This window comes from Larimichthys crocea, chromosome XIII (assembly GCF_000972845.2).
Source record: "Larimichthys crocea isolate SSNF chromosome XIII, L_crocea_2.0, whole genome shotgun sequence".
Lineage (NCBI taxonomy): Eukaryota > Metazoa > Chordata > Actinopteri > Sciaenidae > Larimichthys > Larimichthys crocea.
Window position 1 is genome coordinate 36,626,883 of NC_040023.1, and position 16,106 is coordinate 36,642,988.

General features: G+C 43.9%; 1 protein-coding gene across 1 annotated transcript; it reads left to right on the top strand.

Moving 5' to 3' along the window:
- Positions 1-1,014: 1,014 nt before the first annotated feature.
- Positions 1,015-14,000, top strand: tmod4 (tropomodulin 4 (muscle)). Its single transcript, XM_019270579.2, has 10 exons — positions 1,015-1,168; positions 7,297-7,473; positions 7,789-7,945; positions 8,798-8,917; positions 12,392-12,484; positions 12,686-12,816; positions 12,985-13,092; positions 13,221-13,364; positions 13,469-13,613; positions 13,718-14,000. Exons 2-10 carry the CDS (start codon positions 7,372-7,374, stop codon positions 13,738-13,740), a joined length of 1,023 nt encoding a protein of 340 aa, XP_019126124.2. The 5' UTR covers positions 1,015-1,168; positions 7,297-7,371; the 3' UTR covers positions 13,741-14,000.
- Positions 14,001-16,106: the final 2,106 nt, after the last annotated feature.

Here is a 16,106-nt window from a genome sequence, read left to right on the forward strand (position 1 = left end):
TCTTTTTTTCCTGTCTTTAACATCCTGCATCTTCAACTAAACTGTAACAGGTTAAAACTGCAAGAACTGTATTTCAAAGCGAGGAGATCATTCATTCAAATCTATTGAGAACTGAGAGCGGCGGCTCACCACAAAGTTCCAGCTTCATGTTATAGCATGCAGTCTCAGATTAGAGGCCTTGCACAGTTTTGCTGTTTGTCTGCCTTCCAGCAAAACCTCCTCACGGCTAATCACTGGATTAATTACTTCATCGAAGGCTAATGTGTTTGCAAACAGCTCCATCCATCAGACGAGAAGCAACATTAGTATTTATTTGGAGTTTTGTGACTCAAGTGGAGCTTTAAAATGAAATGTTATGCTCTGTGTGCAGTGTCCTGTTATATCCAGTAAAACAATAATTCATAATGCATATGTAATACTTTTGTCTGTAGATTACTGTGGATATGAACACACAGTAGCATTGCTGACACTTGGTAATAATAATAGTAGTATACTAATGATATTAAACTTGGTTTCTATAGCATAAGTCATGCATAAAATGCACCACAAAGCGATTTACACGCAAATCAAATAATCATAAAGAGGAACCATGTTTCAAAGTAAACTCAGGACCTTTTGCATGTTTCCGTGCACTGTAGTTTCCCCGTCATGCTCGGGAATGAAGGGTGACATGTTGGGGGGGTTGCAGCGCCACTTGATGCCACTGAATCCCGACCCTGTATGAGGAACCAACAACCAGACGTGCGTTTGAGAATGAGGCACGACTCCACTCAAACCACTAGATGTCAGCCTTTCTCCTTCTGACTGCACTCACTTTTAATTGAATGATTAATGAACCCATGAGTTCATGCCTCTCTCTCTCTCTCTCTCTCTGTCACCCCCTCCTCACGCACATCCAAAATAATAAAATGCTGACTTCTCAAAGTGCCATCCGTCAGTATGTCTGTCTCAGCATAGCAGCCCTGAGGCCTGACACACAAGAGAAAGAAGGGGAGTGTGGGGGGGTGGAGGGGGATAAAGTGAGTGAGAGAGACAGAGAAAGAGAGAGAGAGAGAGAGAGAGAGAGAGGAGGAGGAGGGGGTGAGGAAAAAAAGAGAAATAACTTTCTCTGGTTTCTAACTGCAGGCTCTGCCTTGCCGAGGGGCTTCAGCACTGCGCTTCTGTGAAGGTAGGTGTGAGCTGCTTCCTTCTGTCTCTGTCAGTCCTGCCGACATGTTGGGGTTGGATCCTCAATTTAATCTGTCTGTCTGGGTTGATTGGTTTTTGTTTGTTTTTTTGGGAGGGGGGGGGGGTTCCACTTCCTTTAACCAGAGCTTCATGTGTGAGATTTGTGTGTGGAATGGGGAGGAAAAAGCTGCAGCATGAATGGGAGGACATGCCCCCCAAAAATCAAGTGTTTCTGTGCAGAAGTTTGGTGAACTAATGTCCAACTGGATTTTATTCGATATGCACGAGCAATAAGGCCGAAGCTCTCAACTTGTGCCACTTTGTGGGAGCCCAAATGAAGCTATCAGTGTGGTATGTGGAGGGGTTAAGCCGTCCAATAGCTGCTCATCGCTGTGCTGTTAATTCGTCACAGGGGATTTGGAGATGTTGTCTCATTGGGCTGTCGAGTTTGGGTTAAGTTTGCCCTCCAGTTGAATCCATTAGTGTGTCTTGTTGGGGATGGATGTCTTAATATTGGTGTCAGATGAAGTAGAGATGTTGCTCTTCATGTCGACGTGACCTTACTGCGGATTCAGCTCAGTTACAGCGTGAAAAAGTGGTTTCAGTGACAGTGTCTTATCGACATGAACCACATGCAAAACATCTGCATGCCCTGAGAAACGATTCCACTTGTTGCTTCTTTACATGTATTTGCACAAACTTTTAAAAATTCATCCTCTTTGGAGCAAAGGGGCTTCAAAATGGAGCTTCGATACAGTCTCAAAGAGCAACCCAAGCCGGGGAGGACTCACTCGGCTGGAAGTAGCTGACTTGTGAAGCTAAAATTAAGCTGAGGGCAGATTTGGGAATGTTACACTTGGGCGGTAAGACGTGGAGAAGGCGACCCGAGGATGGTGACAAATCTTCTGAGCTGTCGGTGGCAACGTAACTTGAACGTCATTGAAAAAAAAGAAACTGTTCTGCTACCAACACAGAAAAAATAGAACCTCTATCTACGAGCAATGACTTCAGAGATACAAACGCCCTGGCACAGAGGCAGAGTGTAAATCATTTAGGAGCATTTATGGGTGTATAACCTTTGTCACTGTGAAATCTAAACCCTTGTAATGGTCTTCGACTTATAAAACACATAGTAACTCCTCACTGTGCAGCCCTGTTAGAGATACTGGAGCTCCTTAATGGACGAGGACAAAAAGAAATTGTAAAAGTTCCCATGCAGTGAATCATGTTTTTACTTTAAGTGCCTTGTTTTCCCAGACTTCCACCAACCTCTGCTACAAAATCAAGAAGCTTCTTCAGCTTCTTCAACTCAGGCTGAGAAATCTTTACTGCAATCAAAGTGCTCGTGCACACGCTTGTAGAAACTTAACGGATGGTTGGAGGTGGAAGGACAACATGAGCTGATGGAGAAAGCATTTGATCGATGAGATTTCTGAGATGTTGGGTGTAATGTTTGACAATGGAGCCCAGTAACACCTTCAGATACAGTCACACAGTTGCCTCCTGTTCACTCATACATGTGTTTCCTGTTTGGGTTCAGTTGGCTCTGCAGGTCCAAACTCCCTCAATCGTGCATTATGTTTAGAAATATAGTTTTTCAAATGTTCCTGGTCTCTGATAATAATATTATTTTATTAACCACATCAGAGTTGGGCAAGCTGAAGATGTGTAATCTGTCCACCTGTGTGCAGCAGGACACCAACTCCTTTAAACCAAACCTAATTCTGACAGGTTGAATGTCTATCACTGTGTCCTGATTCGCTGACTCGTTAACTCATTCACCACCCTGTATATAATCTACACTCCATAGTTTACTCCATAGTGAGCAGTAAATCAAGGACGTGTCTGACTTAGACTTGTAGTTGTTGATTGCAACCTCCTGCAAAAGAAAGATACGAAAAGCCCAAACTAGAGCCGGTGTTTAGTTTGTCTGTTCTGGGCTGCTGTAGAAAGGTGGTGTGTGGACTCACATGGTGGATATGAACAGGTCGTTTTAAAGGTGCGTTCATTTTACACTCAGAATTCAGGAACTCAAGTAAAATGTTGGAGGTTGAAGTTGTAAAATCCGCTATAGAGTGATTTTGGACACAGTAAGTGGAAGTTACTCAAAACTGGAGACAACGAAGCACAATCTGTACGCTGTGAATATGATTCGTCGTCTTCGGCTGAATCTCACAAGTTGAGTCCTTTATTTCTTCTTCTTTTATCAGTAAAGAACAATGAACAAAACATTTAGCTATGTTGCTAAATGCTTAACATGGAGGAAACAATATTTTTATGTCCCACATTGTCTGAATGGACAGTGATATCATCTTGTCTTTCCCATTCTCTGCTGAAAGTTTGGTTCTCTGTCCCTTCTTGTGCCTTGCCGTCCTCCATAGTTGTAATCAAGCTAAAATATTGAACTTGCTGCTGTGGTAATGATGTCAAATTCTGCTCTGATGTGTTGAAGAAGAATCACACGTAGGTGTAACACATCTCTGGATCAGAATGTGTACGACTTGTTCCAGGTCAGGACTGAAGAAATGTGACTCCATGGAGCTTTTTCTGGTGTTGACACCATTAGACCTGCATCACGTATGGAGGGGGAGGAAAAGTCAGGCCTGGCACACTTCCTGTTGGGGTTTGAATATTTAAAGATAATGTGAAGTAGCTGTCATGACTCAAAGCCCAATAACATGCAGACGTACAGGCTCAGCTCATGTCATGACTCTCATAAAGACGCCAACTGCAGGTGGAGGATGGACATGGTTGAGATTTTAAGCTGGAAAAAGAAACGTCCGGAGCCAGCTGGCAGCGGCAGGTGACAAGCAACCACTCCCAGCTTGTTCTGGTCCATATAGAAAGCCTGCTGGGACTGCAGGGGACAGATGCACATTCACAAACAACCAGCCTGTTTCCAGCATGGTCGGAGAAATCCTGGCATGTGGAAATGAAGCCAAATGAAACGTCCAAACAAATGAAAACACAGCGTGGCTGTTTGAGAGTATTTTACTGCTGACAACAAATATTTCCTCCCAATTATAAAGTATTGATCTATTTTGGATTTGTAGGAACAGTGGAGATGTACTGTCGTACAGTAGGACACCCCAGTTGAGCTCTCACTCTCAGCTCAAGTGTCCGAATGTATTTAGCTCAACAATATGCGAGGCTCAAAGGCTAAATCACATGAGCCTCGTTCGGATGGACCCCCTTGGGGTCGCGTTCACTTCTTAAGTCTCACAGTGTTCCCTACATTAAATGCTACACCAGCACCATTACCCATGTTCTAAACTGGACTATACGTAGGATTAAAAGCATGCTTTCTTCCAGGTGAGCAGCTGATTAGTGCAGATTAAAATACATTCAGCCAAAACAAAGACATGACAGTAATGTTACACAACTTGCTAACATGCAATATATGTTTTTAGTCATATTAGAACATAAGGCAGTGGTGCACTTCGTCCTCCTGTGTCTGGAAAAACAATCCCTAATCACCGGTCGACATTGAATAATTTAAAAACAATAATATTGATTTCTTCTTTTTGATTTACACAACCACCCGTAGCCACGAGGCCCCAAAATGTTGCAATTTAGACATTGTAGCGAGACAAACAACCATAAAAACTGATAATACATTCTGTACAAGGCAAGTCGAGACTGTACTAGTCCCGACAAGTCCCACCATGAGCAAGCACATGGTGACAGTGGCAAGGAAAAACTTCCTTTACGTCATTATAAGAATATAAATCACAGAAAGGTCAGAGGTCAAGCCTCCATCATATCATTGCCTAGTAATTTTGTGTTGATGAAGTTTATATAAAGAGTTAAAGGTGGTGGAGTGTAGTCTAGATAGATTTATCCTCCGCCTGGTCCTTTGAGCTGCAGCCTCCTTCCCCTCATCCTTTAAATCTCCTCCATCTTCCTCGACACTCAGCCGTGTGATCCGGTGTTTGTGTCACTGGCTTTACGCATTAGAGCCACACAGCTTCAACAGGGAGCTGCCAGCCACGCACGAACATTCAAACAGGTGCTTTTTTAAAAAATGGTTTCAGCTACGAAAAAGCAGATTTGACGTGTCTGTGCCCAGCTTTGCATCGCTGTGGTTTATAGAAGTTGGAGGAAATGTATGGTGTACGTCTGCAAACACCTTCTGTGTGCATGTGGGTACAGACAATGACAAGGAATGTGTATTTTGTGTAGGGGTGTGTGTCCTCTCTAATAAAGTGTAATCTGATCAGTGACTCCAAACAAACAGGAGTTACCTCGAGCAGAACAAGGTTACGGTCACAGGAAAGTACAGCACCTTCTCTGCAAGTTAACCATCAGAAATCTGGTGTGTCTTTGCAAATGTCAAATCATTTCAGTCAATACTAAATCATTTCATTTTAAACGGTTTGCATAACGCAGCAACCGTCACCTGTGGACACAGGTTTATGGATTTCACCATCTACAATCCAGAATATTATTCAAAGATTCAAAGAATCCAGAGAAATCTCTTCACGTAAGCGGCAAGGCCCAAAACCAAACACTGAATGTCCGTGACCTTCGACCCTTCAGGCTGCATTAAAAAGCCACATGACTGTATAAAGGGTTTTACTACACGGGCTCAGGAATGCTTCAGAGAACCGTTGTTGGTAAACGCAGGTCATCTACAGATGAAGTTCACATCACCTAGAAATGCCGCAGACTTCTTTGGAAACCGAGCTCATCTAAGAGGGACTGACGGGAAGTGAAGTTTTTGGAAATCATGTCCAAATTTTACGTCTTACCCTCAAATTCCACCAGGCACCGCCACGTTGCGATGTGCTTGCACGCAGTGGGTGTTCTAGTCAATGTTTTAAACCCCACTGGCTCCACCACAGTCCGGTTCAGAAGCGTCCCAGAAGCGGGCCTCCGCATAGAGAATCCGGTGGATTTTCAACCAGGAAAATCTGAGCAAGTAAACAAGGTCTGACGGGCTTCTGAAACGCTCCTGGTGGGGTTTGAAGTCGCGTGCAGGACGGGCCGAAACAGTGTCGTAGCTGCGAGGTGGCTGAAACGTGTCCGGCGGAGTTTCGGGGCTACAGTGCCTCAATCAGAGTTTCTAAATATCCCTGAAATGAATCCCTGAGCCTAAATGTTGTAAATTATATACTTGCGTCACAATTCCCGTGTTGCCATCACAGGTCACAGATGTTAATAGTTCCTGACATACAAGGCAGGCTGGCTGAAGGAAACCACATTCTGTGACCTTAACTGTAGTGCGGGTTTCTTCTCTGGCCAAGTTGGGATGAAATCTGGACTGAAGATGAAAACACTGCACCTTACAAACCTGATAGCTGCATTACTCAAACTCCGGCCCTGCTGTGTCGTTTGCACTGTGTCAGAGACTGTTTGTCCTTTTTGTGTTTGTGCTTTTTCATCACCGGCTGCAGATATGTTTCGGGTGTGTCCCCTGTGAACGAGTGTCCATCAATGATAAATAAGGGATTGCACTTTCCGCCCTCTCCTCTCTGCATTCGGCTATTCTTAGTTGCTGCGTGGTGAGCTAAGGGTTTAGAGTTACAAAGACTTCGCTCTCTCTCTTTCTCTTTCTTTACTTGCGTCCCTCGCTCTGCTGCTTCCAGTGGGTGGTTATTCACCTCCTTGTGTGTGTTTTAAGGTGAAAATGAATCTTATGTAAGCGTGTGACCTGGAGCTGCATACTCATACAGACTCTCCCATCCTGAGTATTGCAGACTTATTATTGGAAATGCATCTATTATTATCATTGGCGTATTATTGAAGCGCTCTGGATAGGGCGGCCGATAAGCTCGATGAAGATCATGAAACAGTTTGGCAAGGACAGTGGTTCCCAAAGGGCCGGGGACCCCCCCCAATGGTCCTTGAAAGGATGCCCCCAGGTAAAATAAGGACAGAGTGATTTAAATGTTTTAATAATTTGAACACCTGTTCTCCTGTAGGTGCCAAAAAACAGATCACTGTACAATATGATGCGATATACAATGCATTAATATGAAAACCATAAGACATAGAAGAAGTTTGGGAGCTCCTGGGTCAAATAAAGTATTTTATTGCAAGTAAACTTTATTTTCAGTAAATATCTGAAGTGCAGATTCACCCCATACCTCACCATTCTCTCTCCCCCTTTCTTCCCTTGTCTCACAGCTGCCTCTCATCCAGGGGTGTGCAGTGGTGTGCATGAGTGAGTGTGTGTGTGCGTGAGCCGGAGCTTCAGGAGCCATGTCAGACCCCAGGGACATCGACGAGGATGCCATCCTCAAGGGCCTCAGTGCCGAGGAGCTGGATCAGCTGGAGTATGAGCTGCAGGAGATGGACCCCGAGGTACGAGGAAGCTCCCTGATGGATTCTCTTTAGTCTTTGTCCGGCCCGGGCTTCTGATCACTTTCGTTGGTGGTCAGATGTCAACAAATCCTGCAGGATTCAGGACAATCAGTCCAACTTTATTGCATTACTCTTGTCATTGTTGGACACATCTACAGCTAGAAGGATGAAAAATCAGGGATTTCCCTTTCATTCATAAACCGTGTGGCGTGATGCATGAAGCAGTTTAAAGCCGTCTGTTCAGTGAATCCACTCTGCCGTCTTCTCCAGTCTTAATGTCACATCAACATAGCATTTGACCTTTTGTTCTCCCAGAATGCCATGCTGCCCGCTGGCTTCCGGCAGCGTGACCAGACGAAGAAGAGCCCGACGGGTCCATTCGACCGCGACGCCCTGCAGCAGCACTTGGAGAAGCAGGCTCTGGAGCACGAGGACAGGGAGGACCTGGTGCCCTTCACTGGGGAGAAGAAAGGTCTGAGGAACTCAGAAAGTTCAATTTATATAGAGGAAATCTCTCTTTTTTAGTCGCACACAGTCAGTAAATGTTTCCATTCTTCATCATGTGATGGAGCTGTGTGTCTCCATCACATGATCCTGAGAAGACGAGACGTTCCCCTCAGTGTTTTTCCTTTTCCAGATCACACTCTGCGCCGTAAAACATCAGCAGAGGTCACATAAAATGATATATACTCGATATAAAGCACAGCTTTATACCGAACACTCACACAGCTGTGCAGTATTGTATTCTGCGATGCATCACTGCACTTCAGACTCTTAGTTTCGGGTCTGTGTGGGTTTTTTCCGGATCACTGAAGTTTGGGGCCATCGTAGTCGCACAGGCTGACAAATCCAGACGTTATTAGCAGGAAATGATGTGGCTGAGAATATTTGTACAGTAGTTCCTGTGCAACTCTTCTAATAAAACCAATAATGCAACAGGCATATCCTGTGTGAAATTAGTTTATTTTATGTGTGTGTGTGTTCACTGAAATTGTGGGGGGAAAAAAGCACGACAAAATAGTACCATCAAGGCTCCAGTGGAAAATTGAGTTTATTAGAGCTGGTCCTTAAATCCGTGATAAGTCGTGGCTTACTCGTGTTTTGGGAAACTTGAGCTTTTATCAAAACAGAGTCCAAAATTTATAGTTTCAAGCATTCCGACTAAGAAACTATATTAAGATTTTAAAAAGAAGAAAATCCCTCCGGATCTTCTCTCTCCTGTCGCTTTCCCCCTTCTTTCTGTCTGCCGTACATCAAACCTTTCTGTTCTTTCTCATCTTCTCTGCTTTCGTGTCTTAACTCGTCTTGTTCTTTCCGTCTCCAGGAAAGGCCTTCGTGGCCAAGAAACCAGCGGAGGTCCCCCTGCACGAGCAGGTAATCCTGGAGCCGGAGCTGGAGGAGGCTCTGAAAAATGCCACAGATGCAGAGATGTGTGATATTGCAGGTTAGACAAACACTGTTACTACTATTAGAGTTAATATTAGCAGCATGACAAGACATAACTACATTTTTCATTTGCACCACCAAAAATAAACGTACAGTTTCTGTCCTTATTAATGCTATTACACTTATATTTGGCTAGAAAACAGCGAATAGACCAGAGAATGCACCTTTTTTTTCGTGGCAGACATTTTGTGTCCCAGTAAGCCCAGTGTTACAATACCAGTGGAACCATACCATGATACTGTCGCACATGTCAGTACCCCGAAGCTCGAGCTCATCTAAAAGGAATGCAGTCGCTCTTATATCAATTACACCTGCGTGTTTCCTGCTATGCAAATATGTCTGCCGTGACAAAGGTCTATTCTTCAGTGTTTCGTCACAGTGGCTCTGACCCACATAGTTCTATTGTACAAACCCAGTTATCTCTCTGCCGTTAGTTTCACATTGTTTCCCGGCTCGGTAGTCCCAGGCTAATGGACACGGCCAGACATGCGATGGGGTCCAATTCCCCCATGCTCAGCAACACAAAAATAAATAAGCCTGGCCCCGGGCCACCACCAAAGGAAGGGTGGAGTAGACACGGGATGGTGGAGAGAGAGAGGGAGGGGGGGAGATACTGTATCTGTTTAAAACAGGCCAGTGGGAAGCTGCATGTTCACAGATAGGAAAGACTGTTTTTCATGTTTCCTGAGGCTCAAATTCATTTTACTGAAGCTAATAAGTTTTTGGAATGTGACCTGAGATTTGCACGTTTACATTTTATTAATTCACCCTTAAATTAGTTGTAGCTAATTATTCCTTATGTAGACATCAAATAAACGATAGAGTATGGAATGGATGACAGATTATTACACATCAGCCATTTGCTGCATCAGGTTGACCAAGAATGACCAACATGTTGAAACATTTGCTGGAGTGTGAGGAGCGGGGCACGGAGGACCAGCTTTCACACAGTGTAGATATACTACACAGTCGATGTGCTAGTCATAAAGTGAGATTTATTTTATATAACTTGGAATCCTACAAACTTATTAATGATATACAGCTGGTTCTTGTTTACTACGGTAGACGCTTTCGGACGGTTTGGACACGCTAATGATCGAAGCTTCCAGACAAATACATTGTTTCGTCCATTTCCTGAACTTCAGCTTTTGTGTTTCTGTTTTTGGAAACACCACCTCCGAACTGTTTGAATGTTGCAGATCCATGCAGTTTGGCATGTGGAGAAATCCAAAGATTGACAAGTGTGTTGTCCTGTTAAATCATTTAATAAGAAGTCGGACAATTTAGGCACCCAGCACCCAAACTTACCCCTAAACCTACAACTTCTGTATTAGAAATCCCACATTTTTCTAAAAGTTTCCAACTTTGCATGCCTGACATGCTGAAAATCATAAATGACTTCTCTGACAGGCCAAACACACAGGCAGGCATCCGGAAAGACAAAGCATGGGAGGCTTGTTTGTCCTGTCAGAGAGGCCGCCGTTTTAACCCTGGATGGAGTCCAGATGAGGATTAAACCTCAGTTAGCCTCTGTCAGTCTTTTGTGTGGGCTTTTTGGCAAACAGAATAAAAGGGGATGAACAGTTTCGTGAGCTCAGAGGGAGAACGGTCCAACAGCGACTTAATTTACACGTTTTATTCATCTTAACACGTTGCTATATTGAGCTTTTTAGTTATCTGCAGTCTAGTTTGTGCTGTGCAGCTACCGTGGGTTATTCTCAGGGCCACACCAGATGATTACGGGGTGTTTATGGTAGGTAACGCCGCCCTCCCTCTGCCCTCCTCCTCCTCCTCCTGCCCCCTGAGCAGGCAGCTGTCTCCTTGGTCTCCCTCTCCTCACAAGGCCCTTCCCATGGTTCCCCCACACCGGGTCAGGAGGCTGGCGTGGGTGGGAAGGTGGAGTGAGGGTGGAGCTGAGGGTAGAGTGGGGAGGGGGTTGCTGTCACAGCAGTTGGCGTGTGACACAGTTTGGCAGGTTACAACAACAAGAGGGCGAGAAACGAAGCTGCAGATCTGCCCCCTTCTGGTCACAACAGGAGAAAACAGGGAGGTAAAAATGAGATTTTATAGATGATGTAGAGACTAATATAGCCTCACTGCAGAACAAGACTTTCTGAATTTATTCTTTTCTTTCAATACATTGTCACCAAATCACCAAATCAATGAAATCAATCAATGAAAAATACTCAAATTTTAATTATTTTGGCTTGAAACTACATGGAAAGAACATTTAAACGAGCACTATGTAGTTTTTGTACATTTTACTTCATATCACGAGATTTATCTGACATCTGCAGTCATAATACTGCATATTTAGATTTTACATACATGGTCTGCACATAAAATATGACGCATTAGCTCCCTCATTAAAATGCATCATTAGTTAGATGAAAATCATTTAGCACTTTAAACGGGGGCGTTCTGCATAATGAGTACTTTTTAAAAAATGTAATTAGCTTTTTTTAAATTTGGATGCTTGAAGCTGCTCTAATCAGTCATGGCTTTACATAATAACATGTGAGTGGGGTTGCTTGGAGTCACAGATCCAGCTCTGCGAAGCGTTTTAGTGTCTTTCAGCCCGATCGTCCGGCAGCTTTGTTGTTTTGTTGTCGCTCTCTTCCTGCATGCCGCCTGCAGCTGTTTAAAAGATTAAAACAAGGCACGATAAGCCCGCTGTGCGCTGCCTGCTCAGCACCGATCAGCAGACAAAGTCAGAAGGTTGAGCAGCTAAATAGACATTTCCCTCAGGAGTTGGAGGAAACCAAAAATAGAGCCAAAAAAGAAAGAGTAAATATTAGACTTAGATTGACCAGGTGAAGCTCCAAATGAATGTTAATGTTGCCTTGTGTCTTCTGGATGTGTAAATAGATGCTTATTCTCAGATATATTCACATATCAACTCCCAAACAAAACATTTATTGCAGCTTTTTTTCAGCATCTGCTACCAGTGTGTGTGTTTTTAGGGGGTATGAATTGGACTTTCTGCTCTCTTGGTCCACAAAGATCATACTCTACCTAAAAATAAACAGAGCCAGAAATAAGAATACCTCTTTATAGTATGTAATGTTAACGCACCAAAAATGTACAGAAAGTCTCCAAAGGCAAATTTCATACGTGATTACATCAACGTCAACTCTAAACTCTGTCTTTAGAAGGAAGTTCTGTACAGAAATACTCCTGTGTGTTCTTTTAACACTGAGACTGTTAGAAACCCACCCACCGCCCCCTCGCCCTGAATCTTGTGTATAAATGTGCAGTATCGTTACTTCCTCGAGGGGCCTCTGCAAACTGTCAGATTCCAGCCAGTGACGGCGTTTCCTGCCGAGCTCAGACAATATCTCAATGTTTTGGTTTTAGACTCCAAATGCAGCAGTGAACATGAATTGTATAACGCTGTGACAAAAAGCACAATCCAGGACATGTGATATGATCTCGTTCCAACGTCACAGTCATTGTGTTCCTCTACTTGCAGCTATCCTTGGAATGTACACGCTGATGAGCAACAAGCAGTACTACGATGCTCTGGGCACCACAGGCACCATCGCCAACACAGAGGGCATCAACAGTACGTGTGACAACACTTCATGAACCATTTTAATCTTTTTATTTTAGTTACAAGAAGATGTTTGCAGCCTGAACAGGGCTGCAGCACGTCCTCTTCTTTCTTCAACATCAGGCTCATTGCAAGATATTTCTTTGAAATATACTGTATGGTGAACGTATTGTTCTGTGCGTCTCTGAGCTGTTGATGTTGTGTCTCCTGCAGGTGTAGTCAAACCAGATCCATTCAAGTTCTTCCCAGAGGAGCCGCCAAACCCAACCAACGTGGAAGAGACCCTGGAGAGGATCCACAACAACGACAGCAGCCTGACTGAAGTCAACCTCAACAACATCAAGGTCAGCTGCACAGGCAGAAAAACAGTGACGCGAACATCTGAACAGAACCTGCAGCTGAACTTAAACATCTACCGAATCTCTTTCCGAGACGACAGTTTTAGTCTTTGCTGTTTATAATCTCTGAAAATGTGCAGGCAAATCACTGACAGCCCTCTGTCTGTGCTGCAGGACATTCCCATCCCAACACTGAAAGAGATCTTTGAAGCGATGAAGGGAAATTCTCACGTGGAGTTTCTGAGCATCGCTGCGACCCGTAGCAACGACCCTGTGGCCTACGTGAGTTACAATATGAAATGATGTTTCAGTGAACGGCGTCAAATGCTACGTGTTTTCCACTGTTTTTGGTTCAATTTCTTTGGTATCAAAACGTAATACAGGTTATTGTGTGTGTGTGTGTGCACCAGGCATGTGCTGAGATGCTGCAGGAGAACACCAGCTTGCAGAGTCTTAATATCGAGTCAAACTTCATCACCGCAGACGGCATGATGGCGGTCGTCAAAGCAATGGCCAGCAATGCCACGCTGATGGAGCTCAAGATTGACAACCAGGTTAGTTAGGCTAAGCTCAGCTCACCTTGCATTCGTATCTTCACTCACCTCGTGAGATCCAGTGTTGAGATGTTGTTGAGATCTCCTCTTCTCTCCGGGTACAGAGGCAGAAGCTGGGAGACTCAGTCGAGATGGAGATCGCCTCCATGTTGGAAAACAACTCCAGCATCCTCAAATTCGGCTACCACTTCACCCAGCAGGGTCCCCGCGCCAGAGCTGCCATGGCCATCACGCGAAACAACGACATGAGTGAGACGCGCTACGACTGCACGCTCAGAAAATGTTTTAGAGAAAGATTGGAGATTCTGAACTGTTGTTCTTTTTCCCTAATCTTGTCTTTCTTCACGCTGCAGTTCGCCAGCAGAGATTAAGATGAAAACAAGAAGGAGCAAACAGAAGAAGAGCCACTTCAGCCCCTTGGAGCCTGCAAACAGACTTCCACCAACCCGCCTCGTGCCAGCTTTTTTTAAACGTGATGCGCCGCAGAGCTGAATCCTGCCAAATGAAGCTGGAGATCGTTGTGCATGGTGCAAACCCACCTAACATCCATGTCCAAATCATTTCATTTCATTTCCCCGCAGCCACATTTTTGTAGACCCGCTGAATTCATCATAAAGGCATGTATAGGTCACAAGCAAAACGTGAAGTGTCTTTCTTTTTTTTTTTTTTTGTGCTTTTAGTTTGTGCATCGCCAAACATCATCCCAAAACAACAGGGCAACTTTGTTCTTTCATGAAAACATTTACAATGTGGTGCTATCTGTGGGAAGAAAAACTGTAAATACTTTAAATAAAAATATATATTCAAGTTCAATTTTATTGTTTCTCAACTTTATCTGGAGTATTTTATATTGGATATTGGTATAAATCCACCAAAGTGGCACATACTTTGGTGGATTTCCAGCTGAAACTGGACAGTATTTTTTTGCAGAAGCTCAAATTAACTTTAAATTGTGTCATGTTATTCTGTATTGGATTCACAGACACTGGATATGTGGATTCCAACCTAATATAAGATGTTCTGACAGCAGAATTATAACATTAATCTACGTCGTCTATGGTAAAAATTATACCACCCGTCCAAGACTGACATATACTGCAACATTTGAGGATGAACCCTACATGTAAAGAATCACAGAGCTTTAATCCCCTTAAAGTCTCTCCTGATCCTCTGACTTCCCTCAAGAACCTGAGCTATTTTTACCCCCTGCCTCTCAAACCCTGATGGGAAACATAACCTAGCGCACCGAGCTTGAGTTACTTTGTTCCAAATATAAGAACCAGCTCGAAGAGGGTTGAACCCGTGTGCACCCGCACAGATTTATGAACAGAAACAGCTGCTAACCTCTGAGGATTTCGACAGCATTGCTGGGGCTCCTGCACTATACCTCCGCCTCGTTTCTTGATCCCATTTCCTGATTTCTTTAATGTCAAGTTTGACAAGTCATAAGCAAAAAAATGATTTTTTTTCAGATTCTCAAAGGTCACATTTAAAGCTGTAAGACTTCACTGACATTTGGCGTCTTAAAAAATTATTTAAAGACGCAGGCTTTCACTTCCCTTTGATGGTTGTTTTGCAGTAAAAGCAGGTATATTTTTGGATTGTCATGCTGGGTGCTGTGAATGCTGTGACGGACGCATTTACCATATTGTGTTTCATTTGTTTTACAGATTTGCGTCAGAGGACTGTGAAAGTTGTAACGCCGAAATGGCAGAGACGATATTAAAGGTCATCAGAATTTTAAAAATCTGTCTTCAAAAGCGTTTTTACGAGTGTTTACATGCAGCGCAGCCAGGTCTCCACAACAACTGAGCACTAACTTCCAACATATGAAGTGGCTCCCCATGTGGCGGTGACGCTCTCAGCTCCAAAATAATGAAGTGAGCGTGCTTCTGACACATATTAGCAATGTCATCAGAAACTAACCCACGATAAGTCCCCCTGCACCCCTCCAGCTGACCCTGGCGGTGTTATCCAATTTATGCCAACAGCGCTGAGAGCGGCACTGAATGGTCACACTGTGAAGAACGCTAACTGGTGGCTTCGCTGTCCCAGATTAGCACCAATACAGCCGATCTGCTGCTGATTTATAGTTAAGCTGACCGAGGACGAGTCCTACCAATGAGGAGATGGAGCTCAAATGAAAGGAGTAACAAAGGGCTGGTGAAAATTGTCCCACTCGTTCGGTTGGTTACAAGTGTTTGTTCAGCTGTCGGTGCTGCTGTTCGGGTCCTGAAGGCTCCATGATGCTGTCACACTCATAACAAGTGGACAGAGCTTCCAGGTCTGAAAAGCAGATCCAACACATGCTTTAAACTTGCATTCTTTTTTAATGACCAGCAGAGGGAGACTCCACTGACTGCAAACACTTATGACTAAATTAACCGACCCAATCGGTCGTTTCAAGTCTTCCTCCATGCAGCATGATGTTTATTTTGTGAATTATGGTCCAATTTTAGAGTAAAATAGACGATAAAGTTTGGTGTGGCTACCTTGTTATTGATTAGTCGCTACCACAACATATTCTTGGGTTCTCCAATCAGGATGGAAGCCTGGTAAACTCCAGCGTCCTGATCCAAACACCCATCGTCCAGAACTAAAAAAACCCACATGGCGCCCCTGATGATGCCAAACTTGAGGCCTCGAAACGATATCCACAAACTAACGGGTGACGTCCGCTGGCTTCATTCACAATTTATTATACTGTCTATGATCACTCACAAGGTTAACTGCTCTGAAAAC

Excerpts from the sequence above, each read along its gene's own strand:
- tmod4 (XM_019270579.2), top strand. The coding sequence starts at position 7,372 with ATGTCAGACCCCAGGGACATCGACGAGGATGCCATCCTCAAGGGCCTC. Across the intron at positions 8,918-12,391 it reads AGAGATGTGTGATATTGCAG|CTATCCTTGGAATGTACACG; the intron begins GTTAGACAAACA and ends CTCTACTTGCAG. Across the intron at positions 13,614-13,717 it reads CACGCGAAACAACGACATGA|TTCGCCAGCAGAGATTAAGA; the intron begins GTGAGACGCGCT and ends TTCACGCTGCAG.